Here is a 27745-nt window from a genome sequence, read left to right as displayed (position 1 = left end):
AGAGATAGAGCAGGATGCTCAGAGCCCTGCGGCTGCAGCCTTAAGGATTTACCCTGCAATGCGGAAGCCATTGAAGGGTTTTAGGCAGGAGGGTGGTGACATGATCAGATTTTCATTCTGAAAATGTCACTGTATCTGCAGTGAGGAAAACCAATCAGAGGGACCCAGTAAATGCAGTTAGGGAATTAAACAGGACCTGCAAGGCCTCGGTCCAGGCTGCCGAAGGCGGGGGAGGCGATTCCGACGCTCCGGCAGGCGCGCGGCTCCGCGGAAAACCGAACCGGCACACGTGGGCCAGGCTGCCCCGCCCCGCCGCGCTGACGCCGCCTGACTCGGCAGTCCCGGCTTGCATTGGGCGCACGGCCCGGGATCTCACACCCCACGCGCCGGCCCGCGTGGACGCCCAAGCCGAGGGATTCCTCTACCCCTCCTCCGCCCAGCCCCGAGGGACGAGTTCCCGCCGCGGGCGCTCGGAACCAGAGCCAGCCGGGCGGGGCGGCGCCTCCAGGCCGTGAGTCGGGACCCGGAGCGGGAGGGTGTGGACCCCAGCAGGGGGCGGGGGTCACAGCCTCTGCCCAGCTGCCTCTTTTGGAGAGATTAGGGATGGACGGTCAGTATCCTCTGTCTCCTGGGGGTAGTCTCCCTCTCCCGCAAGGCTAGGCAGGAAGGGAGGCCGCCTCCCCCCATCCTTACAGAGCGCTCTCCCACACGCAAATTGTGGATTAGCTTAGAGAGAAGCCTGATCCTGGGGTGTCTCGGTTCCCATTTTACCGTCTCCGAGAACCCCTAGGTCCTTAGCAAGACCCCCACCTCATTCCAGCTGCCTTCACGGCCCCGCCCAAATTTAGAAAATAGAAAACATTTGGGCGGGGACGATCTCCGGGCACCTTGCTTAGCGGGATGGAGTCTGTAGATTACGAAGGGACTGTCCCTACACCATTGCCCCCAGGACTTCTTCCCACTACTGGATATGGGGAGGGTCCCTGCCACCTCCACTTACACTCTCCCTCACTCTTACTGATCCCCAGTTTTTCTAATCCTAGTAATTTATGGTCAGTAGGAACTTCTTGTCAATCTAAACCCTAATTTTGGGAGAAGTCGTTATTGGGGAGGAAAGAATAATGTGCTGTGTTCTCTCTCTAGGGCCTCAGGATGGAGCAAGCTAGAGGCAGGGACCCGGCATAGTACTAGACATGGAGGGAAGGGGCAAGGTCAGAAAAGAGGCTTGTCAGTGGGAGAAGGGCTTCCTCACTGGGCAGAGGAGGGAACCCAACCCAGCTCTTCCAGCCCTGGGCAGTCAGCAGTAGCCTCTGCTACTCTTGGCCCGTCTCCCTGAGCATAGATATCCCACTGCAGTCCCCCTCCCCCATTCACTTACTCAGCAAGGATGTGCTGATGCCTGCTTAGTGCCACGTTCTGTGCTGGCTCCTGAATATGATGGAGGGTATATAGAGGAATTCCGTGTCTAGCTAGGGAGCCAGTGAGCTGCTATTACAAGATAGAAAACAGAAACAAAAAAAAGATGAATAGACATTTATTGATCATAAACTATGTGCCGGGGACAAGAAACAAACATGAATAAGACAGCATGTACCCAGGGCAGTGGGGATCCTGAGGAAGGCATAGTTCACTGTGTGTGTTTGTGTATATCAGGGCAGTGGGGAGGATATCAGGATGGCTTCGCCCATGGGAAGTGGGCGTACTAGAGCTGCGTTTTGAAGTATGAAAAGGAATTTGCTGGGTGCAGAAGGGAAGAGCTTAGAGGGAAGGGGAGAGGAGGGATATTATAGGCCCAGGGAGTTGTATGAGGAGAATACCGGTGTGTCTGGAGATCTCTGAGCTGTGTGGAGGCAGAGTGGCAAGAGGCAAGTCTGGAGCAGTGAGCAGGGGCCAGATGAAGTGCAGCCTTGCAGGCCGGGAAGAGGGTTAGCAGGAGGTTAGGGAGGGAGCCATGACAAACTTACATTTTTAACTAGAGGCAGAGAGATCAGAGGACAGCCTGCCTCAGGGCTGAGGGAAAACCCTGTGAGGAGACTGAGAATCAGAGTCAGAGAGGGAATAGGAAAACCACCAAGGGAGGTGTTACCAGAGCCAAAGGAAAGGATCAGCCTTGTCCCTGCTGCTAGGCTGCCTCGACTTCAGGCACCCCACCCTGTCCTGCTCTGACTCATTCTCTGCTTCCCTTTGACAGACCAGATGTTTGCCATCCAGCCAGGGGTGGCTGAAGGGGGGCAGTTCCTGGGGGACCCGCCTCCTGGAGTATGTCAGCCCGACCTTCAACCAGACAGCAACTCCAACTTCATGGCAAGTGCCAAAGATACCAATGAGAATTGGCATGGGATGCCAGTCCAAGTGGAACCCATACTGATGAGGAGCTTCTCTGAGTTGCCCTCTGACAACCAGGCTTTCCAGGATCCTGGACTGCCTGAGGGGGAGGTCCGCAGCCCACCAGAGGGGGCAGAGATCCCTGGAGCTGGGCCTGAGAAGATGGGTGGTGCCAGCACAGTCTGCTCCCCTCTGGAGGACAACGGCTATGCCAGCAGCTCTCTGAGCATTGACAGCCCTAGCTGCAGCCCTGAGCCTGCCTGTGGGACCCCTCCCAGCCCTGGCCCTCCAGCTCCCCTTCTGCCCTCGGTGGCCCAGGCCGTACAGCAGCTGCAGGCTCAAGAGCGCTATAAAGAGCAGGAGAAGGAGAAGCACCATGTGCACTTGGTGATGTACCGTCGCCTGGCCCTGCTCCAGTGGATCCGGGGCCTGCAGCACCAGTTGGTTGACCAGCAGGCCCGTCTGCAGGAGAGCTTTGACACCATTCTAGACAACCGGAAGGAGCTTATCCGCTGTCTCCAACAGAGGGCAACACCATCCACACCCCAGGACCAGGGCTAAGGGTGTCTCTGTACAGGGGTGCAAGGGTTTATGTATATATTTGCAGGCATGTGTGTGGTTGTGCACAAGCAAGTACAGATTATTTGCTGGTATGAGTGCAGGGAAGCATAAGTGAGTATGTCAGTGCTAACATGTAGGCAGATGTGCACAGACCATGTGAGAATCAGCAGCCCTATGTGTGAGTATGTACATATGTGTATGTATAGTATGTATGTAGGAGGAAGTAAATTTGTATATGCATGTGTGGACGGGTACCCCACGGTGTGTGTATATGTGCATGAGTGAAGATATATATGCAAAAGATGTGTGTTTATGTATGAGTGAGTTTGAGCGTGCAGATTTGTGGTGGGTGTTTGTGACTGAGCCCTTGTGTGTGCAGGCCTATGTGTAAGGGTGCATGTGTGCAGGTGCGTGCATGGGATGTATACATTAGGAGCATGTATATTTGCAGGCTGACTCAGGAGCAAGTGTGTGCAAATATATGTTCAATTGCACACGTGGGGCATCCATCCATACCTTATGTTACCCGTGGCCTCCACTAGCCTTTTTTCTCCACAGGGTCCCACTGCTCCCTGGAGAGAAGGCTAGCCTGCTCTCATTATCTGAAGGTTGTGGCTGATCCTTTCTCTTGGATTTCTCGGCTACCTCTCCTTATCCCTCCCCTTCACTCCTCCCAGATCTTGCTCTGCTAAGGCTGTTGTCCCTGATGGTGGATTTGCCGTAGGAAGTTAGGTCGCTACTCTGGCCTACTATGGCTTTTTGGCTGCAATCTTGCCAAGGCAATTGGTAGAGAACTGGTATCAGGGAAGGGAGCTAAAATGGTGATTGACACCATGGCAGGCATGGAGGCGGGATCAGAGGAGAAGATAGGGGACTGTCCCACTTGAACTCTGCCATTGGGCACGTGGGAGATGGGGATGGGGGGAGATGATGATGACAGAACCCTGAGAAGACTAGGAGAATGGGAATTCTACAATACCAGTTCCAAACAAATCACACCTCTCCATTGCAAGGGAGCTGTTGCAAACCATATTGACTTAAGCTTCTGATGAAAAGGAATCTGTGTTAATATAATGTCATATGTCAACTACACCTCAATAAAAAAGAAAAAAGAAAAAAGGAAAGGAATGTGTGCTTTCTAAGCTTGCAAGGAGTGGAGAGGTGTTCCAAGGCTGTTGGAGAAAAATCTTACTTCCCTCTCTGTGCTGCTACTTGCTGTGCCTCTCTGGCTGTAGCAACATTAGGTGTCAAATTAATTTGGTCAATTTCCCTGAAATCAAACTCTCTGGGCCAGGAGGAGCCACAGTTTGGCTCTCCAGAGTGGGCAGTGGGCAGTGTCAGTCCAGCCACTGGAAGCTCTTAGGATGCTGGGCCATACCCTCTTCTGTGACTGCATGGGCTTGACAGGCCCCAGCAGAGGCTCCGTGAGGTGGAGAGCGGGTGAGTTCTGGAGAGAACCAAGGACTAAAGTAGTTGAGCTCCCTGCTTTGCTTTTGAGAGCCAAGAGGATGCAAAATCCTGATCGGTTAGCAGTGACACAGAGGTCACTGATGCCTCTGGCCCTGTCTCCCTAGCTGTAAAATGTGTGGGTGCGTAGGTGAAAGGTATAGGGAGCGAGGCTGAAGCAATGGCCCTGGGAACTCTGCGTCTCACTTTTGCATGTTGAGTGTGAACCTGGCCTCTGGACCAACGAAGATAAACTGGGGAAAAGAAATTCATTTCTTGGGTTTGTGTTTCTATTCTACCTGTTGTTAGGTGGCCTCTTTTCCTCACTGAGCTCCCCTTTTGAGCAGGGTTCTGGGCTGGGAGCTGGGGCGCGGGTGTTGGGAAAGGCACTGTGGGGAGGAATTCAGTCTGCTGTGGCTGGCGGTCTCATGGGGCGATATGGGGAGGTGGATGTGGGGGGAATCTTTCTTCAGGGACCTCTCAGTCTGACAAGGGAGACTTTGGCCTCCGCCCAAGAGCCCCATATGGGATTGTCCTTGTCCTAAGGCACCTTTGGGCCTGAAAGGGAGGGGCGTCAATTGTGAGGGACACATATGCACCTCCGACACTCATGTATCACACTCATATACTCAATCTGCCCTGGAGCCACCACTTCCCTGAAGGGGGGTCTGATTGTGAAAGACTGAGTCAGGGTCCTTAGATGGTTCTGACACAGATGTAGTTATAATACATGTACATGACTTCAGATATTTGTTGATGCCAATCTAGATTAGATCTTCTATTTTACATTAGTTTGTATGATGATTCATAAATCAGTTTCTCAAAAATTAAATACTTTTATAAAGAAAGTCTATTACAGTTGACCCTTGAACAACACAGGGGTTAGGGGCACCAACCCACCACGCAGTCGAAAATTTGTGTGTAACGTGTAATCAGCCCTCCATATATGCAGTCCTTCCATATCCATGGTTCTACCTCCTTGGATTCAACCAACTGCGGATGGTGTAGTACTGTAGTATTTACTATTGCATAACAAATTACCCTAAAACTTAGTGACTTAAAACAGTCACCTGGGCTTCCCTGGTGGCGCAGTGGTTGAGAATCTGCCTGCCAATGCAGGGGACACGGGTTAGAGCCCTGGTCTGGGAAGATCCCACATGGCGCGGAGCAACTAAGCCCGTGAGCCACAACTACTGAGCCTGCGCATCTGGAGCTTGTGCTCCACAACAAGAGAGGCCGCGACAGTGAGAGGCCCGTGCACCGCAATGAAGAGTGGCCCCCGCTTGCCACAACTAGAGAAAGCCCTCGCACAGAAACGAAGACCCAACACAGCCAAAAATAAATAAATTAATTAATTTAAAACAAAAACAAAAACAAAAAATAATCACCATTTCTGTAGGTCAGGACTCTCTCACCAGGCTGCAATCAAGATGTCAGTCCAAGGTCCCTGGTCTCCTTTGCTGGGAGCATTCAGTTCCCGGAGGGCTGTAGGCTGGAGATCACTTTTAGTTCCTTCCATGTGGGCAGCTTGCTTCATCAAATCATGCAAGCCAAGAAAGTTATAGAGTATTAACAAGACAGAAGTCACAGTTTTCTGCAACCTAATCACAAAAGTGACATTCCTCAGTGTTGCCATATTTTATTGGTTAAAAATAAGTTGCTTAAAGGGAGAATATTACACAAGGCTCTGAGTACCGGGAGTGGGGGTCATCAGGGGCCATCTTAGAGGCTGCGTGCTACAGGAGGCATATTTTGATTGATCAGATAAAGGCATATTTTATTGATTGTTTTTAATTATACAAATAAAAATTAATTCTACTTATAAAAATGGAAACATTTCAGAGAAATTTAATGTTTCCTTTTATCCCTCCCCAACAAGGTATATATATTTTAAACCTCACAAAGTATACTTCTCACTGAAACAGTGACCCAGGACATTAATAATTCTTGTTATCTCAACATTTGACATTTAAACAGAGACGATACTGGACCAGTTTTTTTTTTTTTTAAGGTGTGTCTCATTTTTTCTTTTTTTTTAAAAAATAAATTTAATTATTTTATTTATTTTTGGCTGCGTTGGGTCTTCGTTGCTGTGCACGGGCTTTTTCTAGTTGGGGACAGCGGGGGCTACTCTTCATGGCAGTGCACGGGCTTCTCATTTTGGTGGCTTCTCTTTGTTGCGGAACACGGGATCTAGGTGTGCAGGCTTCAGTAGTTGTGGCGCATGGGCTTAGTTGCTCCGCAGCATGTGGGATCCTCCCAGATCAGGGCTCAAACCTGTGTCTCCTGCATTGGCGAGCAAATTCTTTTTTTAAAAATTATTTATTTATTTATTTATTTATTATTTATTTTTGGCTGCGTTGGGTCTTTGTTGCTGCGCACGGTCTTTCTCTAGCTGTGGTGAGAGGAGGCTACTCTTGGTTGCGGTGCACGGACTTCTCATTGTAGTGGCTTCTCTTGTTGCGGAGCACTGGCTCTAGGCGCGCGGGCTTCAGTTGTTGCAGCACATGGGCTTAGTAGTTGTGGCTCACGGGCTTAGTTGCTCCGTGGCATGTGGGATATTCCCAGACCAGGGCTCGAACCCGTGTCCCCTGCATTGGCAGGTGGATTCTTAACCACTGTGCCACCAGGGAAGTCCTGATACTGGACCAGTTTTAACAAATTCCATTTATTAAGAGACGTTGTTCTAGCAAAGGGTGATAGCTAAATTTGAATAACTTCAACTGAGGATTTCTAACAAGACAACATCAAGCCCTTGGAGCACAAGAGGGTGAATTTTCAGAAAAGGTCCCTTTCCTGAATGCGTGAAGGCTTTTCTGAGTAAAACCGGTGGTTAAGAGCACAGACTCAGAAGCCAGACCCCTGTATTTAGATGTTGGTGCCATTTTTCTTTCTGTCTCTGTGACCTTGGGCAAATCAATTAACTTCTCTGTTCTCCAGTTTCCTCATCTTAAAATGAAGACAATAGTAGTAATTACCTCATAGGGTTGTTGCAAGGGTTAAATGGATATATAATATGCAAAATACTGTACCTGGCACATAGTAAACTATGTTAATGAGAATTATAATTATTATTATAGATAGTGCTTTTGTGATGCACACTTAACTTTTTCACAGAAAAACAATCAAATTTTTCCTTAAGGAGTCTGAATCTAAAATTTAAAAGACATCATTTTAAAAAGGCTTTTAAAAAAATAAAGCTGCCTAATACTCCTCTCCATAAGAGAGCTTTCTGAGCTGAGAAAAAGATGAAAGCCAGACCAAGGAACAAGTGTGGTGAATTGCATGTTGACAGGAGCCCTGCCAATCCTGGGTTTAGGGACAGACCCAGCCCCTGGTGTGGTGGTGGGTTAGGGAAGGAGCTTGACAAGAGCAGGGAGTCAGGGCTGGAGCCAGGCCAGCAGAGTTTGGGGCCGGGATGCTGAGGCAGGACCCCAGTGGATGAGCTGACCCAGCCAAGAACTGCTGTTTCCAATCAGGCACGCTGGCCATCAGGCCTGATAGTGGGAAGCTCTGAGGCTACTGTTGTACCTGTGTGGGGAAGACCTGGTCCAGAGACTGTCTAGGCAGCCTCCGTTTCTTTGCCTGTGGCAACTGTACAGACTGAACGAGGAAGTGGGTCTGAAGATGCTTTGTAGGCATTAAAACAATCAAGGCCCCCCTGCACAAGGCCCTACAGTGCCAGCCTTGCCCTTGAGCAAGTCTTGCCTGCACAGGTAGATAAGACTTGCATCCAAAAGACTAATGCACTAGCTGCTCAGCCAAGGAGAGGGGGAGCTGCGGCTGCCCTCTGTGAAGGTCTCTGCCTGAGACTTCTATACCTGGGAGGTTGTTTTAAAGTCACTGAGTGGGGATTTCTTAGTCCCTGGGACAGTGAGAAGAGTGGGGAAGTTCCCTGCACTAGGGAGGGGTTTAGCCAGTGAGCCACCTTCCCCTTCCTGCCAGAGTGAAACCCCATGACCAGGAGCAGGGAAGTTCTAACTCAGGTTTCTGGTCCTACCTGAGAAGACTTGCTTAATAGGAGGAATGAGGGATGAGGTTGGGGCTGAGACCCAGAGACCCACAGGTCAAGGCACACAGCAGAGGCCTGAGCAGGCCGGAGGGACAGGAGGAAGCATGGAAGGGGTTGGCAGGGAGGTAGTGCAGGGCTGGGTCCTCTGGGGAGAAGAAACGTCTGGGTCCATGGACGCTTTCTCTTCAGGGACCCCAAATAGGTCTGCACCATCAAGTGTCAGAGGGGATGGGATTAAAACCTGGGGTGCAGGGAGACAGGGAGTGAAGTGGGAATGAAGAGTGTAGGAGTTACGGGGATAAGGAGACTGAGAAGGTATGTGGGCTCCCAAGCCCTGTAGGTGTGGCATATCATATCGGGGCTCTGTGTACAGATGGTGCCCGACTTATGATGATTCGATTTATGATTTTTAAAAAAGATTTATTTATTATTTATTTATTTTATTTTATCATTTTTGGCTGCATGGGATCTTCATTGAGGCATGTGCGGGATCTTTCCTTGTGGCATGCAGGCTCTTCCTTGTGGCACTCAGACTTCTCTCTAGTTGTGGCCTGCAGGCTTCAGAGCACATGGGCTCTGTAGTTTGTGGCACGCAGGCTCTCTAGTTGAGGCGTGCAAGCTCAGTAGTTGCGGAGCACGGGCTTAGTTGCCCCATGGCATGTGGGATCTTAGTTCCCTGACCAGGGATCGAACCTGTGTCCCCTGCATTGTAAGGTGGATTCTTTACCACTGGACCACCAGGGAAGTCCCCGATTTATGATTTTTTTTTTAAAGTAATTAGAAATATCCTAGTATATTGTACTTCGGAGATAAGGAGTCCTTTGGGCATTTAGATCCTTACTTCATCATCACCACCATCACCACACACACACACACACACACACACACACACAAACACAAATCAACTATTTATACATGGATTAAAAAAAATTACTCTTGTGCATGAACAAAAGTGAAAACACAAATAAATTACTTAAGGTATTTGAAAACCTTTTTCACATTCTTTCTTTTGTATGAATCCCCTTTTATTCCAGTCATTAGTGTTTGTGTTTTCTCATAAAATGTAGTCTTTATGCTATTAAGAGCATTGGTGATGAGCATTGCATTAAGAAGCATCTCAGCATTGTCTCTAGAATTTCCTTCTGAGACAGAAAACATTTCTGGGACTGGAGACTGAAGTGTTCATCCTGTTTTCCTTCTTTCCAATTAAAGTTGATTCCATGACAGAAGTATCAATCTGTGGAAATAGCTTTTTTTTTCCTCCCCAAAGCAGAAAATTCAGCACCTGTACTTAGAGTTCTGTTGGAGAAGTGGCTGAACTCAAAATGTATTAGGAACCCAACTGCAGTTTAGTGTTGGTGGATTCAACAAATTGCAGCAGTCCTTCAAACACAGGCGATGGTTTCCTTCTGGGATGACCTCACCAGGACCCTTGGCAACAGTGCTGCTCAGTAGATTCTAGCAGCAAGATACTACGTTGGTTGTGTTTCTAACTGAGCTGGGGTTGAAGGCATTCTCCAAAACATGATGGCAGTTGATGTCTACAGAAGTGCTGGTAAGTGCTATTAATGTGAGTCCGCCCACCTGTCACTATTCCTAGGGAACCGAAATTGGCAAAGCCACAGAGAGCATGAGTGGCAATTGTCTCAGCACGAATCGACATATATTGCTGCACACCATCCACAAATTGGGTCCACCCTCTTGCCTTAAATGGATCAATTTTGAGAGTTTCTGATAAGCCACAAATTCACTGAAGAATGTCTTATAACCTATGGGTTTGGCAACCATAAAGCTGTCTTGCCAGTCCACTCCCATCATGAAGGAAAAGGACATGAAGATGTAGGAGCATATTACTTTGAAACTCAGTTGTGGGTAGTCAAACATGTTTCCAAACCAGGACAGGGCTGAATTCACAAAAGGCAACAGGGCCAGGAAGGCAATCAACTTCACAGCGATGTTCGCCCCCAGGGAAATGGATGAGGATGCTCCCTGAGGGTTATTTTAGGTGTTTCTGTCTCAGGTCAAGAAAGTTTAGAAATAGCCAATGCTGCAGGTGTGGACATAACTGAAGCAGTTAACAGGTGAGAGGATGAAACCCCAAAAGAAATATATGCACCTAAGACACTTCCAGCAATGGTAGAGAACCCAGTGGTCATGATTGTGTGGAGTTCAGACTTGGTGACGGATGGTAAATATGGTTGGACCAGCAGTGGAGACTCTGTAGGTCCAACAAATATATCGCCAGAAGGAACTACAGATTCAACAGGAGATGTTCCCATAGTCACTAGCATTACCAATCCAACCTCTCAAACAAACATGGTTCATGGTCCCAAGTTGTAGTGGTCCTTCCAACCAGAGACTGTGGTGCCCTCCTCAGAATGGGGACTTCCTGTTGCATCCTCTCTCCTTCCTTCCTGCTTCGATGTGGACACAGGAATGCTTTTTAATGATCCGCTGCATCAATCCGAGGTAATGCCACATGGACATCACAGTGCTGAAGAAACCCACGATGGGCAGGACCTTAAATGTAAAAAAGTGGTCTTTATATTTCTCACCAAAGACAAATGAGGCACCAGCATCAGTGTACTCCAGGAATGTCTGAACTTGTTTCCGTGACCAGTCAAAAGCCATAAATCCAGTTTGCGTCCTTAGTATCGAAAGCCCAAGAAGAAACTGTAACCCAATACCCCAGAAGACAGGCCTCCAGTAAACTTTGGTTGGGTGCTTGGAAAATAGAAATGTCAGGATAATGTACATTGAGTCCACCGAAGGACACCAGCTGCTGTTGGCCCAATTTGGTGGTGTCAAAGACCAGCCAGAAAATAACTCCCAGGATCAGGCAGGCCCAAATCACCCACTTCAGCCAAAACCAATGGCTGTCCAGAAGCCTTTGGCCAGGAGACGGGAACTGAGCGATTGGAGACTCATATCTGGCCATGAAGTGATCCCAGATCACAAAGAAGATGGCAACTACTGTGATCACGAAAAGAGGAAGGGCTCTGCGAAAGTTCAGCACACAGGCTGCAATCACCAGAGCCAGGTAACTTGCTATTAAAATGCCCCAGATGATATACTTAAGGGTTGTTTTGTGTTCCCTACAAAACTCATAAACTGTACCATACTTCCTTTCCAGGCACCCTTTTTGATGTGTCTCTTGACCATCCTCCTCATCTTCATCCTTTCTTGGAGAATCCTGCTCAATGGTGACTTGCTCTTCCCCCTGTTTGCCCTTTTCTTGCTCTCTGTTTTGCACAACTCTACTCCTTAGTGAGCTGTCATTTCCTGATGTGTTCTGGTTTTCAAAGCAGTCTTCATCACTCTGAAAGCCGGTGTTGCTGCAGCCCTCGGCTGTGAAGGCTACCATCCTCTGCAGCTCCACAGAATTTTTGCTGCTCACGGATTTGGCTGGGCTCTGAATTCTTTTCAAATGTCTGGGCTGGAGATCCCCTGTACCTCACTAATCCTTCTCATTATCCTCATTCCTTCTGGCCCATTTTTACTCCGGGAAGAAGACTCCTATGCACGGGAACCACAGATGGTCTCTGGTGCCTCTTCCCTGGTGTGTCGGATGGAGGGCCAGACGCCAGGTTCACTCCCCAGCTCACCTAGGAGAATCTGATTTATGACTTTTTGACTTTACTTTTTGGTGGTGCAAAACTGATAAGCATTCAGTAGAAACCTACTTTGAATTCTGAATTTTAATCTTTCCCCAGGCTGGTGATATGCAGTATGATAGTCAGTCTCTCAATACCCTCGGGATGCTGGGCAGTGGCAACTCCCAGTCAGCTATACAATCAGAAGGGTAAACAACGGATACACTTACAACCATTCTGTACCCACACAACCATTCTGTTTTTCACTTTCAGTACAGTATTCAATAAATCACACGAGATATTCAACACTTTATTATAAAACAGGCTTTATGTTAGATGATTTTGCCCAACTGTAGGCTAATGTGAGTGTTTTGAGCATGTTTAATGTAGGTTAGGGTAAGCTATGATGTTCAGTAGATTAGGTGTATTAAATGCATTTTTTACTCACAATACTGTCAATTTACAATGGGTTTATTGGGATGGAACCCCATTATAAGTGGAGAAAGGTCTGTAGTGGCTATCTCTAAGGAGATTGAATGGCCGCCTGTGACATGTCTGCCAGCCTCTGTTTCCTACAGGCCACACCCCAAACCCAGTGTTAGTGTTTCCTCCTAATCACAGCATGAACAGGTAACAAGAACAGGAAAGCAATGAGATCTCTGAACACCTGATCAAGGAAAACTTCCTGGAGGAAGAAGAGCCTAGAGAAAGAGTAGAAGTTGAGGCAACAAAGGATAGTGATTTCTAGTGCAGACTGGACCCAGGTGTCTTGGATCTTCCACTTACTAGCTGTGCCTCATTTTTTTTCAACTGTGAAATGGGGCAGTTAGTGCTTCTCTCATAGCATTTTGTGAGAGTTCAATAAGTTTACACATGTAAAGGGCTTAGAGCTGAGCCTGGCACATAGGAAGGAGTCCATAAATGTCAGCTGTTACTATCTGACTAGGAGAGGATGGGGAGGTCATCAGAACTAGGAGATGCAGCTGGGCAGTTGTGCTGTATATTAAAAATAATTGCTAAAGGGCCTTGACTCCCAGACCTACGAGTTTAATGGGGATGCTGGTGGTAAGGAGCATGAGATGGGGGTGTTCCAAATCAGACCTCAAATCCACGCTCATATACATGCCCACACCCACCAGGCACCCACAGACACAGGGGCACTAGACCCCATGCCTATGCACTGTGCCCGTGCACAGACACACACACATCCACACACACTCCTGGACACAGACCCACACGCGTGCTTCCTCCTCCTTCCCCAACCCCTCTCAGAAATAAAACTGCTCCCAGCCCGGGGTGGGGGGTGGTTTGCACACCGCCGCAGATCCCCGAGCCTCTCCCAGCCCCAGCGCCGGACAGCTAGAAATGTGTCTGCTCCGCCGTCTCCAGGCCTGAAGGCTTCTAGCCACACCTTATCCTTCCCCGCTCCTCTTCCCAAACCCCTAGGCTCAGGGGCCGTCGATCTTCTACTTGCTCCATTCTTTTTTATCTCCAGTAGAATTGAGAAGAGATTCGGCTGGTTGTGGGACTGGCCGGCGGGAGGAGGGAGGTGGCTCAGGGAAAAGGGGAATCATCATACTGAGGTCAGGGCCGGGGGAGGGGCCAGGTCCCCCAAGGACCTGTATGTACACCCTCCCGCCACCCCCTACCCCCCACCGGGGATGAAAGAGGGCCCGGGCCGTGGGATGGGAGCAGTCCGAGGGGCTCGGTGCTTGGGGGACCGTGAGCTTGCCCCATAATGGGAAGCAAGGTGGAGCCCCAGTGCTCCGTGCTGGGGAGGAAGGAGAGGGCAGGAGGCCGGCGTTCAGCTGGTGTCCAGCGGTCCCCGGGCGGGGCTCGTCCCCCGAAAGGCACGGACAAAGGGGCGGCCTCCCCGGACCCCTGCGCCGCCTGGAGCCGAGGGCTCAGCACAAAGCTGGGGGCGGGTGGAGCCGAGCCCGCCCCACGCGCCGGCGCTCACGGGACTGTTGATCCGCACGATTGCGAGCGACGTTTCCTGCGCCTAATCCCAACAAGCATGAAAACGGCTCCAGCGGGCCCGCCAGCAGGCCCTTTGTCCCGGCCCCTCGCGGGACAGCTGCAGCCGGGATCCCTCCCCCCTTTTGTGTCTCCTCCCCCGCACCCCTCTCCGCCCTCCCCAACTCAGCTGGCCGGATGGCCGCAAGCCTCACAGGTCTCTCGCCTCTGGCACTTGGGCCGCACAAAGAGGGGCAGTGCCCCTAATCTGGGGGAGGGGGGAAGATTAACCCCAGGGTCTGCAGGGAGAGGTGGGACTGTGGAGGGAAGACAGAGAGAGAGAGAGCGCTGAGGGGTGCGCCTTCTGCGAATGTAGGGCTGTGCGAGTGATGTGGGCCTGCAAGTGAGATCTTAGATGTGGGACTGGAACCGTAGGTGGACACGTGTGAGCGGGTGCAAGTTAGCGGACTGGAGGGGACCCGGGTTGATTACTCAAGCTTCTTGGACTCCTCTGGCCAGCCCCCAGCACTCAGTGTTCAGACAGCTCTCAGGGCAAGAAACTTCCTAGACCTTGACGCTCCCTGGGCTTCCTGGGACCTCCTGTCTCTACTCCTCTTGGGATCTCCTCCACTCTGTGCCTTGGCCCCTGCCCATCCTCTGGACTCCAGCGGGGTCTCTGCCTCCAACTGCCCACTGGACAGCTCCCCTCGGATGACCCACAGCACCTCAAACCTCCCATGTCCCAAACTGAGCTCATCTCGTCACCCACAAATCTGCTCACCCCGCTCGGTCACCTGGGGTGTAAGCCTTGGTCCTCCTAGTCACTCCTCACACCCGTCACCAGGTCCTGTCCCTTCCGCCTCCGAACGCTTCTCTAGCCCATGCCTTCCTGTCTACTCCAGCTTCCCCATCTTGGTTCAGGCCACTGTCATCTCTCACCCAGAAAACTGGAAGGGCTCCTAGCCTGGCTCCCTCCCTTCCATTCACCACACTGCTTTGGAGTGGGCTTCCATAAGACTCCTCCAACTTAAGACCTTTCCAAGGCTCTCCAATTGCTTAGCTTGGTTTGCAAGGCCTTCTCTGACTGCTTCCTACATCCTCACTGGCCTGATCTTTCCCCAGGGTCTGTTGTTCTCAAGTTACTGTCTAGTCCACAAAGACCTTTCTCAAGAGCCTTCATGGAGATTTTTTCTCATGAAGTCTCTGAGTAGCCTTGTTCCTTACAGAACCATCCTTCAGAACCCCAAGGTCCAGGGAACTACAGGGCAGTGGGAAACCAGATCCTCCAGAGACAGTGCATGCTGGCTCAGCCTTGCCCACACTATTCCTGCCACACGCAGGACAGCAGGGCTCCTCCCCAGCTGATGTGGTCCTGCCCTTCCTTGGGCTTCCTCAGGCCACCGTGGCTACAGAGGCCACTCCAGGTGCGTGAATCCTCAGGGCTGCTGGACATCCTTGTCTCTGTCCCAGATCTCTCAGGATGGACCACATCCCCAGGGGGCTCAGAACCCCACAGCCTGCAAGCATGTCTGTGTCACACTGTTCCTGTCACCATTGTCACCAGACACCTCCTCCCAGGAACCTGCTTCCAAGATGCTCTCAAGCCCCCATCTTAGTCAGAGAGGAAATTCCTATATTCAACAAATATTTATTACTGTCTACCATGTTCCAGCCCCTCTGGTAGGCAGTGGTGATTCAGATGAATCAGACACAGTCCCAGCCCACTGGAACTTCACAGTCAATTCCTGGAGACCCAGACATGGGTAATAAGAGTGCAGTGTGATAAGTGCTAATACAAATCTGTCCACGGTGCTGTGGAAGCACTTTCTAAAACGTGTTCCAATAGGTGGGAAGTAAAAGATTTCCAAGTTCAAAGGGAATGATCAGGGAAGTGTTCACAAGGAATTCCCTGGCAGTCTAGTGGTTAGGTCTCTGCGCTTTCACTGTTGAAGGCACAGGTTCAATCCCTGTTCGGGGAACTAAGATACTAAGATCTGGCAAGCCACTCGGGGGAGACCAAAAGAAAATAAAGAAAAAAAAAAAAAGGAAAGCGTTCACAGAGGAGCTGATGTGGAGGATGTGACCTGGAGGATGAGTAAAAGTAGGTAAGCAGCATCCTAGGAAAAGTAAAGAGGACATACCCTGGGGACACAGGAAGCAAGAGCCTCCGAGAGTTCAGAAGCAGGGCACTGTCCAAGAGACAGAGGAGTCTCTCTGAGCCGGCAACTGCAATGCGGAGCGAGGCTTTACCTGTACAACTGTTATGAATGCTTGCTCTCATGAGGTTGGCCTGAGACATCACATCACTTCCTGGGGTGCTGGGCAGTATAATAAACTCAGTAAAGTATCCCAATTGTCTGTGAGCCACACAAGCCTCTGTCTTCAGGTACATTCAGAACCTTCAGAGTTTAGGAGTGTGTGGGGTAGTAATGGGTACAGACCGGGAACCCCAGAAGCCAGTCCTCTGAAGAAAGGGCTTCTGCACCAAGCCACTGGGCTTCATTATGGGAACCAACAATACTCCCGCAAAAGACCCTCCCTGCTTAATATCAACTAAACTTGGTTCTGCAGGAACCCAACAACATAGGCTCAGTCCAGAACATGCAGGTGTACACAGATGTATATGTCTGTGTCCAAACCCCTGAGAAGAAGTTCAAAGCTTCTTTTATCTGGTGGGTCTGGTGGGTTTCAATGCCATACTCCCCCTCCCCCTCCCCCAATTTTATTCCTACTTGCATCCATGTGTTATTCCTATCCCCGTGGCCAGCTCATCCTCTCCCCATTCTCAATACCATCTTTCCCAACTCACTTCTCTATTTCAGCCCAAAGCATCGTCCTAACAACAACAGCAACAAGAGAAAGAAGAAGAAGGAAGAGGAGAAGGCAGAGGGGAGTAGGAGAAGAGTATTTTCTTAGAGTGCTAACTTTGTGTCAGGACAGGCACTGTTCTTGGTGCTTTACCTGTGTTAACTCATCTAATCCCTAGGAGAAAGATACTATTAGCATCTGCATTTTGCGGATGAAGAAATTGAGGGCCGGGGTGTTGAGCAACTTGCTTTAATTCACGTAGCTGGTAGGAGGCAGAGCCAGGATTCACACCCAGGCAATCTGGCTGCAGAATCAGTGCTCTCACCACCTCAACTCCACATTGCCCCACAACCACTCCCTACCTGCCTTTATAACCATCTTCATATTCTCCTACCCTATCCCCATCCCAATCTCATTCCCATTAGCATCCTGTCCTGCACATATTATCCCATCCCACTTACTCCATGCCCAGTTTCATACCCATTCCTCACCACCCCCACCCAACCTTTGACTCTTCCCCATTCCTATTCCCTTCCTCTTCCTTGTACCCCTTAGAAAACTGGCTTTAGAGTCTGTTTTCAAGTTCACTAGGCTTTGAACAAGCGATACATTCACTTAAATTTTTGGAGCCTTAGTTTTTTCATCTGTTTGAAAGGGGTAAGAAAGCAAGTACCATCTACTTTACAGGATTGCTGTGAGTATTAAATAATGCTCTTGAAATTGCTTTGTAAATTGCAAAATATTTTACAGCCCAATGTGTTGTTGTTGTTTTGTTAATTTGCCTTGATATTATTTTTTACCCCGTCTAGAAGCAAATGTTTTCATTTCAGTAACTGACCATTTGTTTTCTAAACAGTGAAATTCTTATGTTGTTTTGAAACTAATTTTAATGGAGGCTACTGAAATGGTAATCTTTATTGTTTGTGATTATCAATAATTTAAGAAAAAGAAAAGTAAATGTTGCTTGTATTAACAAGGTTGGGATTACTTTCCACGGGAGGTCCTAAAAATGGAACAGTTGTGAATGAGGGTGCTGTAGGACAGGATGGGAAAGAGCTGAGATGGGAATGGGGAATGGGAAAGAGGATGGAGAATTGGATGGGAACAAGGTAGAGATAAAGAGCAGTGAAGGGATACAGGTGAGAAAAGAATGACCAAGCTGTATCAAGCCTTCCTATGTGCCATTTCACCCTATTTTATTATGCTATTTTATAGGTGAATAAACCAAAGTTTCTTTAGGTAGGTTCCATTTCTGGCAGGACAGACACAGTACTCTCTATTCTCACATTTCCCCTCAAAAGCCTACTAGAAAGAAACAAGGTTTCAGACTCCTTGCCTGAGAAACAGGCTCATCTGTACCCAGAAAGGGTTCTCTAAGATAGGGAGCATCCCCATGACCCACCTGGGACTAAGTTCAATGGAACTGAGCAAGAGGTGGGAAGTTGCCATTGGGAGGGAGACATGGTAGCAGGTGTCTGCTTCATGCTACAGCTTTACAGTTAATGCTCCAGATGCCTGTTTCCTCCTTCTTTGGGAAAATGGAGGGAAGGGAAGGTGCTACCTCTTGCACTTCCTGTGCCTAGAGTACCTGAAATCCTCATACGGCCTCCCAGGACTCACAAACCCCCTCAGCCCTGAGTTCCTTCCTACCCCCAAAACTCACCCAGATAGGAGCAGAATCTTCTAGGTTGATTTCCTGACCTCTCCTCCCCTAACTTGTCTCAGGTACAATCACCACCTTGATCTCCATAATGAAACTCCTTTTATATTAGACACTCAGTTACTCCCCTAATTATTACTGAGATCTTCTAGTTTGTGTGTGTGCATTTGTGCATGCACATGTGCATTTTGGGAATGGGGAGTCTGAATGGCTACATCACGCCTAGTGAACTTCGCCCAGAGAAGGTTAATTACCCTCAGAAGTCCCTATGGCTCTGCTCCCCATTGTAATAATATCCCCTTATATGTGATCAGAGTTTTATAGTTGATAGAACCTTTCCCTCTATTTCCCCATTGCTTTCTCATGACTACACTGGGAGGTAAGCAATGGTGTGCCTTTTTTTTTTTTTTTTTTGCGGCACGAGGGCCTCTCACTGTTGTGGCCTCTCCCGTTGCGGAGCACAGGCTCCGGACGTGCAGGCTCAGCGGCCATGGCTCACGGGCTCAGCCGCTCCGTGGCATGTGGGATCTTCCCGGACCGGGGCATGAACCCGTGTCCCCTGCATCGGCAGGCGGACTCTCAACCACTGCGCCACCAGGGAAGCCCCTGGTGTGCCTTTTTATAGAAGAGGAAGCAGACCGTCACAGATGCTAAGTGTCTTGCACAAAGTTGAACAGCTTGCGATGGAGCAAGGACCCTACTCCTTCAACTAAACACTCGACTGCCCAGGTCTCACCCAGGTCTGCCTTGAATCCCACGGCAACAATGTGGCAGGACTTAAAGGAAAGGGTTGCTCGGGTGTGCAGGGAGAGTTACTGGCTCAGTGGGAGTGCCTTGGTATTTGGATAATTCTTTGAGTGGGACTGTCCTAGGCAATGCAGGGTCCCAATTTAGCACCCCTGTCCCGTAGACATGAGATACCAATAGCACTGCCTACACGCTTGAGACGAACAAAACATCTCCCTCATATTTTTAAAGCCCCCTATAGGGGTGGTATCCCTCCCACTTCTCTCTCCTCACCACTTAGAACCACAGGGCTACGGTCTCAGCTTTGGACACTGGCCCCCTTTCTATTGTCTACCCCCTACCATCCTTCTTTTCTCCCAGGGCAGTTCACCTCCCTCTTGGACTCTATCAGCTAGAAAACGTCAAGAGTTACTGAGGCTTGAGCCCCATGGCTTTGAGGCTTAAGGAGGCTGTTCCTTTAAGGAGGCTGGTTCCCAGGACTAACGGGGGTGGGTGGGGGGTGGGTGGGAGGGACAGTGACGGGCGGGGCGGGGCGGTTGATAGAGAGAGAAGGGAAAGGACCGCACCCCCGCCCCCTGCAGGCCTCACCTAATCGCCACACTCTGCGTTATTACCCGCCTATCGCAGCGTGCTTTTAAATAAAATATGCAAAGATTACCCTCTCAAATTATCTCCCCAGGCAAACTAGCTCAACTCCAGCTTGTTAATGGAAAAAATGCAAATAAGGCCTCCCACCTCTCTCCCTCAGCCCCAAGGCCCTGGACAGCTAATGTGATTCCTTCTTTTTGGGAATTTCTGTTTCCACTGAAACCAATTTTTAGGGGGATGGGGGGCTTTTCCCAGGTGCCATCCAAAGGGAGAGCCTTAAAAGGGAGGGAACAGGGGCTTCCCTGGTGGCGCAGTGGTTGAGAGTCAGCCTGTGCTCCACAACGGGAGAGGCCACAACAGTGAGAGGCCAGCGTACCGGGGGGGGGGGGGGGGAAAGAAGGAACAGCTCAGGTAGAAGTTTGAGGGAATCACTGTGTTAGGGGTTTGGGTCTTTCTGGGCCTCATTTTCCTCATCTGAGATCTCAATTAGTCCTTCCCTGGGCTGCAGCGAGGCTGAACCGAGGGAAAGGCACGGGGCTGGCGCAAAGTAGGTGCACCTTTCCAGTTTAAACCTGCTGTGGTTGGAGGATACAGAGATGGAGAAAACAGACACGGCTTCTGCCCTCATGAAGCTCACAGTCTAGCAGGAAAAAGCCCCCAGACCATTTAAAAGTTGAAAAGCAATTAGAAGACACCTAAATCAAGCAATCAAAATCAATGTCATCGTAGTGAGATAAAATGGACAACCACCCCCTAACATGGACACAATCTCCTAGGCAGCACAACTGCCAAAGATGCAGAATCTGAGGAATGAAGAACCAGAAGGGAAACCACAGGACAGACCTAAATTCAAGGTCAGGCTCAGCTGGCAGGGGCTCTTTAGAATATCAATGTCATGAAAGAAGAATGATATGTTCCAGATTAAATGGGTGAAAGAGACAAGACAACTAAACCTGCAATGTATGATTCTGGATCAGATTGAAAAAAGGACAATGTCTGTGAAGCACAGCATTGGAACGTTTGGCAAAATGTGAATATGGATTTCATTATACATATTTTTTTAACATGAATTAACCATTTATTTATTTATTTATTTAGAATTTTGGCACTGTGTGAGGCATGCAAGATCCCAATTCCCCATCAGGGATCAAACCCATGCCCCCTGCAGTGGAAGAGCAGAGTCTTAACCACTGGACCACCAGGGAAGTCCCTGTAGTATACATATTTTATTGTATCTACTTAAATTTCCTGAATATGGTCATCATATTATGGTTACATAGAAGAGTCTCATTGTTTGGGGGAAATCTATATGGAAATGTATAGGGGTAAAATCTCATATTTGCAACTTAATCTCAGATGGTTCAGCGAAAAAATGTAGCAAAATATTAACAATGGGTGAATTAGGTGAGAAATTTAGGTTTGTTCATTGAATTATTCTTGAAACTTTTCTGTAGGTTTGAAATTTTTCAAAATAAAACATTGAAAAAAGAAAAAAATATAATTGGCTTTTTAAAAGCATGATAATGATATTGTAACTATGATTTTTTTTAAGTCCTTATCTTTTCGAGACACTGGCTAAATAAAACATTTTCAGATGAAATTAAATGATCTGTATTATTTGCTTAACAATAACATAGGAGGAGGGAGGTTGTTGGGAGTTCAGGTGAAACCAGGTTGGTGTGAGCTAATGAAGTTGTGTGGTGAAAACGTTCTCTTTTTTTTTCTTATATTTGAATTTTCTATAATTAAAAGTATTGTTGTTTTTAAGAAAAGCAATTACAAGAAATGTGGTGAGTGTTAGAAGGGAAGTATGGGTCTAGCAGGGGAATGCAGTCCAGTCTGAGGGGTTTGGAGCAGGCTTTCTAGAAGAGAGGAGTGTTTAAGCAGAGACTCAGAGTGAGCAGGGCCAAAGTGGGGTGAGTAGGGGTGAGGTAAGGAAGAGCTCTCTAGGCCAATGGTCCAAAAGGTACAAGAGTGAGATGCAGTGTGGTGGAGTGTGCAGGACCCCAAGTGAGGCAAAAAGGAGAAGCCAGGTGGAGAGGAGAGGCCAGGTGGGGAGTTGAGATGGAGCTAATGAGGACCTTGCAGTTCAGCTAAGGGCTTGGGTGTTTTATCCCAAGGGCAATAGAGAGCTTTAAGCAGGGAAGTGACAGGATCAGATTTGCATTTGAGAAAGACCACCCTGGTGCTTTGTGGGCTAATAGGAAGGTGCCAGGCTGGGGACTGTTGGAAACTCCTGTCCTGAGAGTTGCACCTGAATCGCTTCCCTCTCCCGAGCCTTCCTGACCTTCCATTCCCAACTAAGGGACAGAGCTTGGGTGCCAAATTTCAAACCTGGGACCAACCCATCCCTAAAGCCCTGTTGGCTGTCATCCTAATTCCAATTCCCGTCACCTCCACCATCATACGGAAGCTGTATGGCTGACGGTTAAGAGTTCAGACTCTGGGGCCAGGCTGTCTGGATTCAAATTCTACTTCGGTCCCTTTCTAGCTGATGACCTTGGACAAATTTCTTCACCTCAACTTCCTCATGTATAAAGTGGGGATGATAATAATACTACTTATGTCACAGGGAAGTTGTGAGGATTAAATGCATTGATATATACCCAGTGCTTAGAACAGTGCCTGACCTGTAATAAGGTGTCAATAAGTCTACTCTGAAATAGGTGAGGGAGATTAAGGGGCACAAACTTCCAGTCACAAAATAAATGACTCATGAGTGTGAACTGTACAGTGTAGGGAATGTAGTCAATAATTATGTGATATCTTTGTATGGTTACAGATGGTAACTAGACTTATCATGGTGATCATTTTGAAATGTACAGAAATACTGAATCACTATATTGCACACCAGGAACCAACATAGTGTTGTAGGTCAATTATACTTTAAAAACAAGCTAACTAACTAACTAATAGAAAGAGATCAGATTTGTGGATACCAGAGGTGGGGGGGGGAATTGGAAGAAGGTAGCCAGTAGGTACAAACTTCCAGTTATTGGATAAATAAGTACTAGGGATGTAATGTATAACATGATAAATATAATTAACGCTGCTCTATGTTATATACAAATGTTATTAAGAGAATAGTCCTCAGAGTTCTCATCACAAGGAAAAATTTGTTTCTATTTCTTTTATTTTGTATCCATATGAGATGATGAATGTTCACTAAACTTATTGTGAACTTAATGTTCACTAAACTTATTTCATGATGTCTATAAGCCAAATCATTAGGTTGTACACCCTAAACTTATACAGTGTTGTATGTCAATTATGTCTCAATAATAAGAAAAAAAAGAAGTCTTACTCTGTACCAAGTACTGTTCTGGAAGGATGTGGATGGATTGAAGGGAAGAGAAAGATCTCAGCTTTACTGGACAGATGGAACACAGATCAAAAAGAGCAATATCAAAACACTGTATTTTCGCATTATTTGCAGTATTAAATACAGCTGGAAACAACCAAGGTCCATCAATGGGGGAATGGCTAAGGAAGTTGTAATATCTAGTAATGTTTAGGAAGAGGTTGGGAAAATCCCCATTTTATCATATTAGGTGAAAAAGCCAGAAGCAAAATTGCAAATGTTATATGACTTCAACCATATTCTAGAAAGAATAGAGAGGAAAAAAAATTCAAAGGAAATAACACTGAAATATTTACAGTGGTTACCTCTAGATGGTGCTATTTGGGTGTAGTTTAATTTAAAAAAAAATCTGTTTCCAAAATATCTAATAATGTGCATGAATTACTTTTATAATGGTAGGGGTTCAAGCTTCTTTTGTTAAAAAAAACAGTGCTTTTGGTTACAAATGAATAATGGTGAATATCATCAGCCATCAGAAAAATGCAGATCAAACGCCAGTGACATAATCACTTCACACCCACAAGGATGGCTATAACCAAAACAACAGATAATAACAAATGTTGGTGAAGATGTGGAGAAATTGGAACCCTCATGACCCGCTGGTGGGAATGTAAAATGATGCAGCTGCTTGGAAAACAATCTGGTAGTTCCTCAAAAGGTTAAACATAGAGTTACCATGATTCCACAACCCAGCAATTTCACTCCTAGAACATATACACCCAAGAGAATTGAAAACATATATTCACACAAAAACACGTATACAAATTTTTTTTTTTTTTTTTACTGAAAGAAAAATTTATTTAAATATGGCTTGTTGGTCCCATACTTCATCTACCAGTGTAATCCCTGCTGTTTACAAATAGAAGTGTCTATTTCTATTAATCTGAATAACGGATGCATATTGTAATTTTTAAAGCAGATAGTAAACTTTTCTGTAGGTCTTGTGAGATTTCATCTTGTCATAGGGCAAACACTATTTTACAAAGTGTAAAATAATGCTTCATTTTTTAAAGTTGAGGTGAAGAACCTGAACAACTAAATAACAAAGCTGCAGAGGCAATGAAATGTAACCTCATGATCTGTTTATGCTCTCTGCCTTTCCCTTAGGCCAGGGTAGCTTTTCACCTGCTACAGTGGAAAACAGAAACTGCTAAAAAGCCTGAAAATAAAATGTTCTAAACCCAAATCCCAGAGTATTTTAGTAGGCTTAGCATCTTTAAAGCATTTTAAGAAAAGTACTAATTGCCCAACTACAACAGCTCCAAAGAAAAGCTCTGCTTTCTCTTAAGACTTGTTCCATTCTATTCACACCTTTTGCTATCTAGGGTGAAGAGATTTACACCAAACTTCACTTTTATTAATACTATTTTTCTCTCGAAGCAAGTTCTTCATGCTGACATGTCCACTGTCAGGAAGCACTGGCAGCACTACTAATCACCTTCAGTCTTTGCATCACCAAGGAGATCTTTCTCCATCTTGTTCTGAAGGATGAACAAAAGTTTGAGGTGTACGTTTCAGAAGATAAACTGCAGCATGAAGACCCCCTATGTTGACCCAGACGGTATGTACCTTCCGCCATAGGTGTCCCATTCCAGATAATGCCTTGATAAAGCATTTCTTGTCCTGGGTCAGTAGTACAGCTTGGCCTGTCCCTGGCCTACAGACACGGCTCATCTCCCGTAGGCAAGCTGGATAAAGGTTCCAGTTTCTCTTCTTGGAGCCCATCCTTTTTCCAAATGGCATGTCTGTTACAATAATGTCCACAGAGCCAGTTCTTAGTGGCAAGTTGCAGATATCCCACTGAATAGTATCTATGGGCAAGCCCCAGGACAGTTTGCCTTCTTTCACTTGGCTCTTGGTCAATAAAGATGAGATGTTATTTGCTGCTCTATTCACAGCCAACGGATTATTATCACCAGCAATGTGATAACAGTTAGACCATTCTGTAGCCCCCTCAACTGATATTGCTCCTGTTCCACACATCGGATCAACTATTATATCAGTAGGCTGAGGAGCACAGAGCCTGAGCATCCCATAGGCAAGAGTAGATCTAAGAGTTGTGGGTCCAAAATGTGTGATATTTCTTCGGTGGAGACTCTCTTCCGTCAATGCAATGCCCACAACAATTTCATTATCATGGATATTCAAAAGAACCTCCACATCAAAGTTGGTCATGTCAGCCTTCCACTTAAAATAATCTTGAACAGCACCCCCAAAATCTCTTGCCGCCTCATTTGAGGAAAAGCAATGTTTCTCTCCTGCCCTGTTGCATGTGACTCTAAACTTCAGCACTTCAGGATCAGTTTCTTCTTTTGAGCTTTCCTCAGTCTCATCTTTGCAAGATGTCAAATCATCACCTACTAATGTTGATATCTCTTCTTTGATGGCTGAATTTTCATAATAGTCTAAGATCTGTGAATCTAAGACATTGTTAGTGAACTCTTTTTTGACATCTCTCTCATCTGTTTTGTCTCCTTGTCCACTTTCAATCTTCTCTTTACTTGAATTCTGATTTATCTTTTTGTGCTTTGTTTTTTTTTTCTTGAAACATGTGTTAATTTTCCATATTTTTAAAGGGTCTGACCATGGAAGCTTCCCAGCCAAGTCCTCAAAATCCTTTAGAACTTCCTCCTTTGTTTCTTTGAACTGGTAATCCTTAAACTCCTGAACAACCACAAATAAGTTATCAACTGATCTCAGACAGTGAACCTGAGCCAGACTTTCCACTGAAATGTCAAAATATATCTTGCCCCGGTCTTTGCTGATTTTGCACGATGACCCCAATTTCTCTCTCACTTCATCTGCAGCTGTTTGCTCAAAACCAGTAGGCACGGTGGCTCCAATAGTGACTTGGAGATGTTCAGACTCACTTCTGAGGTCACTTTCTGTCACTTGTATAGACCTCTGGTTCTCATGAAGGTTCACATCCTGGAGCTGGTTAGTGGCTTCTTGAACATCAGACATATTGGCAGTGCTTCCAAGGTCCTGAATATAGTCCCTGCCGCCAGTGAATACCCTTCCGGCTCACAAATGTTCATAGCAGCATTATTTATAATAGTCAAAAGTGGAAACAACCCAAATGTCCATTAACTGATAAGTGGATAAACAAATGTGGCATACCCATACAATGGCCTGTTAGTCAGCAATAAAAAATACTGATGCATTTTAATTTATTATATTATAATTATATTACATTATATATCATATCATCTCATATTATAATTATATTACATTATATATCATATCATCTCATATTATAAAAGTAATAAGGCCACCAACTACAAGTTTGAAAAATAAGGTTGTAGGATTATGGATGGCTCCATATAGATGGCTTGAAGTTGCATTTCTGTAATACTTTACATACGAAGAAAACAATGTTGTCAACATCTAAGAATGAGGGGGAGATTATGGTGAGGGGAGAGGGGCTAAAGATACCAGGCATGACTTTTCTCTAATACAAGGACTCTTATCATGCTGGTGTATTTTCTTTCAGATTGTTTTCCCTGATCGTATTTTTTACATGCAATCGTAATGTATAAGCCTGATGAACCCTAATTTTTTTTTTTTTTTTTTTTTTTTGCGGTACGCGGGTCTCTCACTGTTGTGGCCTCTCCCGTTGCAGAGCACAGGCTCCGGACGCGCAGTCTCAGCGGCCATGGCGCACAGGCTCAGTTGCTCCGCGGCATGTGGGATCTTCCCGGATTGGGGCACGAACCCGTGTCCCCTGCATCGGCAGGTGGACTCTCAACCACTGCACCACCAGGGAAGCCCGAATCCTAATTTTTTGACTTAACCTTGCAGTAATCACTTTCCATGCTGTTGCACAGAGTTTTTGACCATTATTTTTAACGATTTTATAACGCTACATAGAACAAACCACAACTTACTTAACTCATCCTCTATTAGACATTTAAGTTGCCTCCAACATTTTTTTCACTCTAATGAATAATGCTTGTAATTAACATCTTTGTTCCTATTTTCCCTCATGTTGCCCCTCATATTTCAAACTACAATTGACCCTTGAACAAAATAGGTCTGAACTGTGCAGGTGCACCTAAATGCAGATTTTTTTCAATGGTAAATACTACAGGACCATGTGATTGACTGAATCCCTGCATGAAGAACTGCAGATACAGAGGAACCATGAACAGGAAGGGATGACTGTAAGTTACATGCAGATTTTCTACTGCTCAGAGGGTCAGCGCCACGAAACACCCCCACATTGCTCAAGGGTCGACTGTGTTTGGGGTAGATTCTCAGGGTTAGAATTCCTGGATCAAAGTGTCTTTTTTGCTCTTGAGAGATATCGTGAAGTCATTTTCAAAGACATCTTTGCAGGGACTTCCCTGGTGGTCCAGTGGTTAAGACCCTGCGCTTCAATTGCAGGGGGCACGGGTTGCATCCTTGGTTGGGGAACTAAGATCTCGCATGCCCTGTGGCACAGCCAAAAAAAAAAAAAAAAAAGACATCTTTGCAAATTTAATGAATACAAAATTAATAATATTAGATATGATTGTATACATAACAATTAATAAACTATGTGGGGCTTCCCTGGTGGCGCAGTGGTTGAGAGTCCGCCTGCCGATGCAGGGGACACGGGTTCGTGCCCCGGTCCGGGAAGATCCCATATGCCATGGAGCGGCTAGGCCCATGAGCCATGGCCGCTTAGTCTGCGCGTCCGGAGCCTG

General features: G+C 47.0%; 2 protein-coding genes and 1 pseudogene across 3 annotated transcripts; 1 reads left to right on the top strand and 2 right to left on the bottom strand.

Moving 5' to 3' along the window:
- Positions 1–2196: 2196 nt before the first annotated feature.
- Positions 2197–2886, top strand: LOC307047811 (UPF0500 protein C1orf216; the record flags this gene model as incomplete). The annotated part of the gene is made up of 1 exon (XM_079696494.1): positions 2197–2886. One exon carries the CDS (start codon positions 2197–2199, stop codon positions 2884–2886), a length of 690 nt encoding a protein of 229 aa, XP_079552620.1.
- A 6916-nt stretch (positions 2887–9802) lies between these two features.
- On the bottom strand, positions 9803–13061 carry LOC307064075 (solute carrier family 28 member 3-like; annotated as a pseudogene). Its single transcript has 3 exons — positions 12981–13061; positions 10777–11756; positions 9803–10649 (listed from the first exon to the last, which is right to left on the bottom strand). The product of its transcript is annotated as a solute carrier family 28 member 3-like (transcript).
- An 11448-nt stretch (positions 13062–24509) lies between these two features.
- LOC307048842 (tRNA (guanine(6)-N(2))-methyltransferase THUMP3) lies at positions 24510–26021 on the bottom strand (the record flags this gene model as incomplete). The annotated part of the gene is made up of 1 exon (XM_079698077.1): positions 24510–26021. One exon carries the CDS (start codon positions 26019–26021, stop codon positions 24510–24512), a length of 1512 nt encoding a protein of 503 aa, XP_079554203.1.
- Between the last annotated feature and the right edge of the window lie 1724 nt (positions 26022–27745).

This window comes from Hyperoodon ampullatus, assembly GCF_949752795.1.
Source record: "Hyperoodon ampullatus genome assembly, chromosome: 2".
In the NCBI taxonomy this organism is placed as follows: Eukaryota; Metazoa; Chordata; class Mammalia; order Artiodactyla; family Ziphiidae; genus Hyperoodon; species Hyperoodon ampullatus.
Note: the sequence above shows the minus strand (reverse complement) of the source record. Positions and strands in the feature narration are given on the sequence as shown.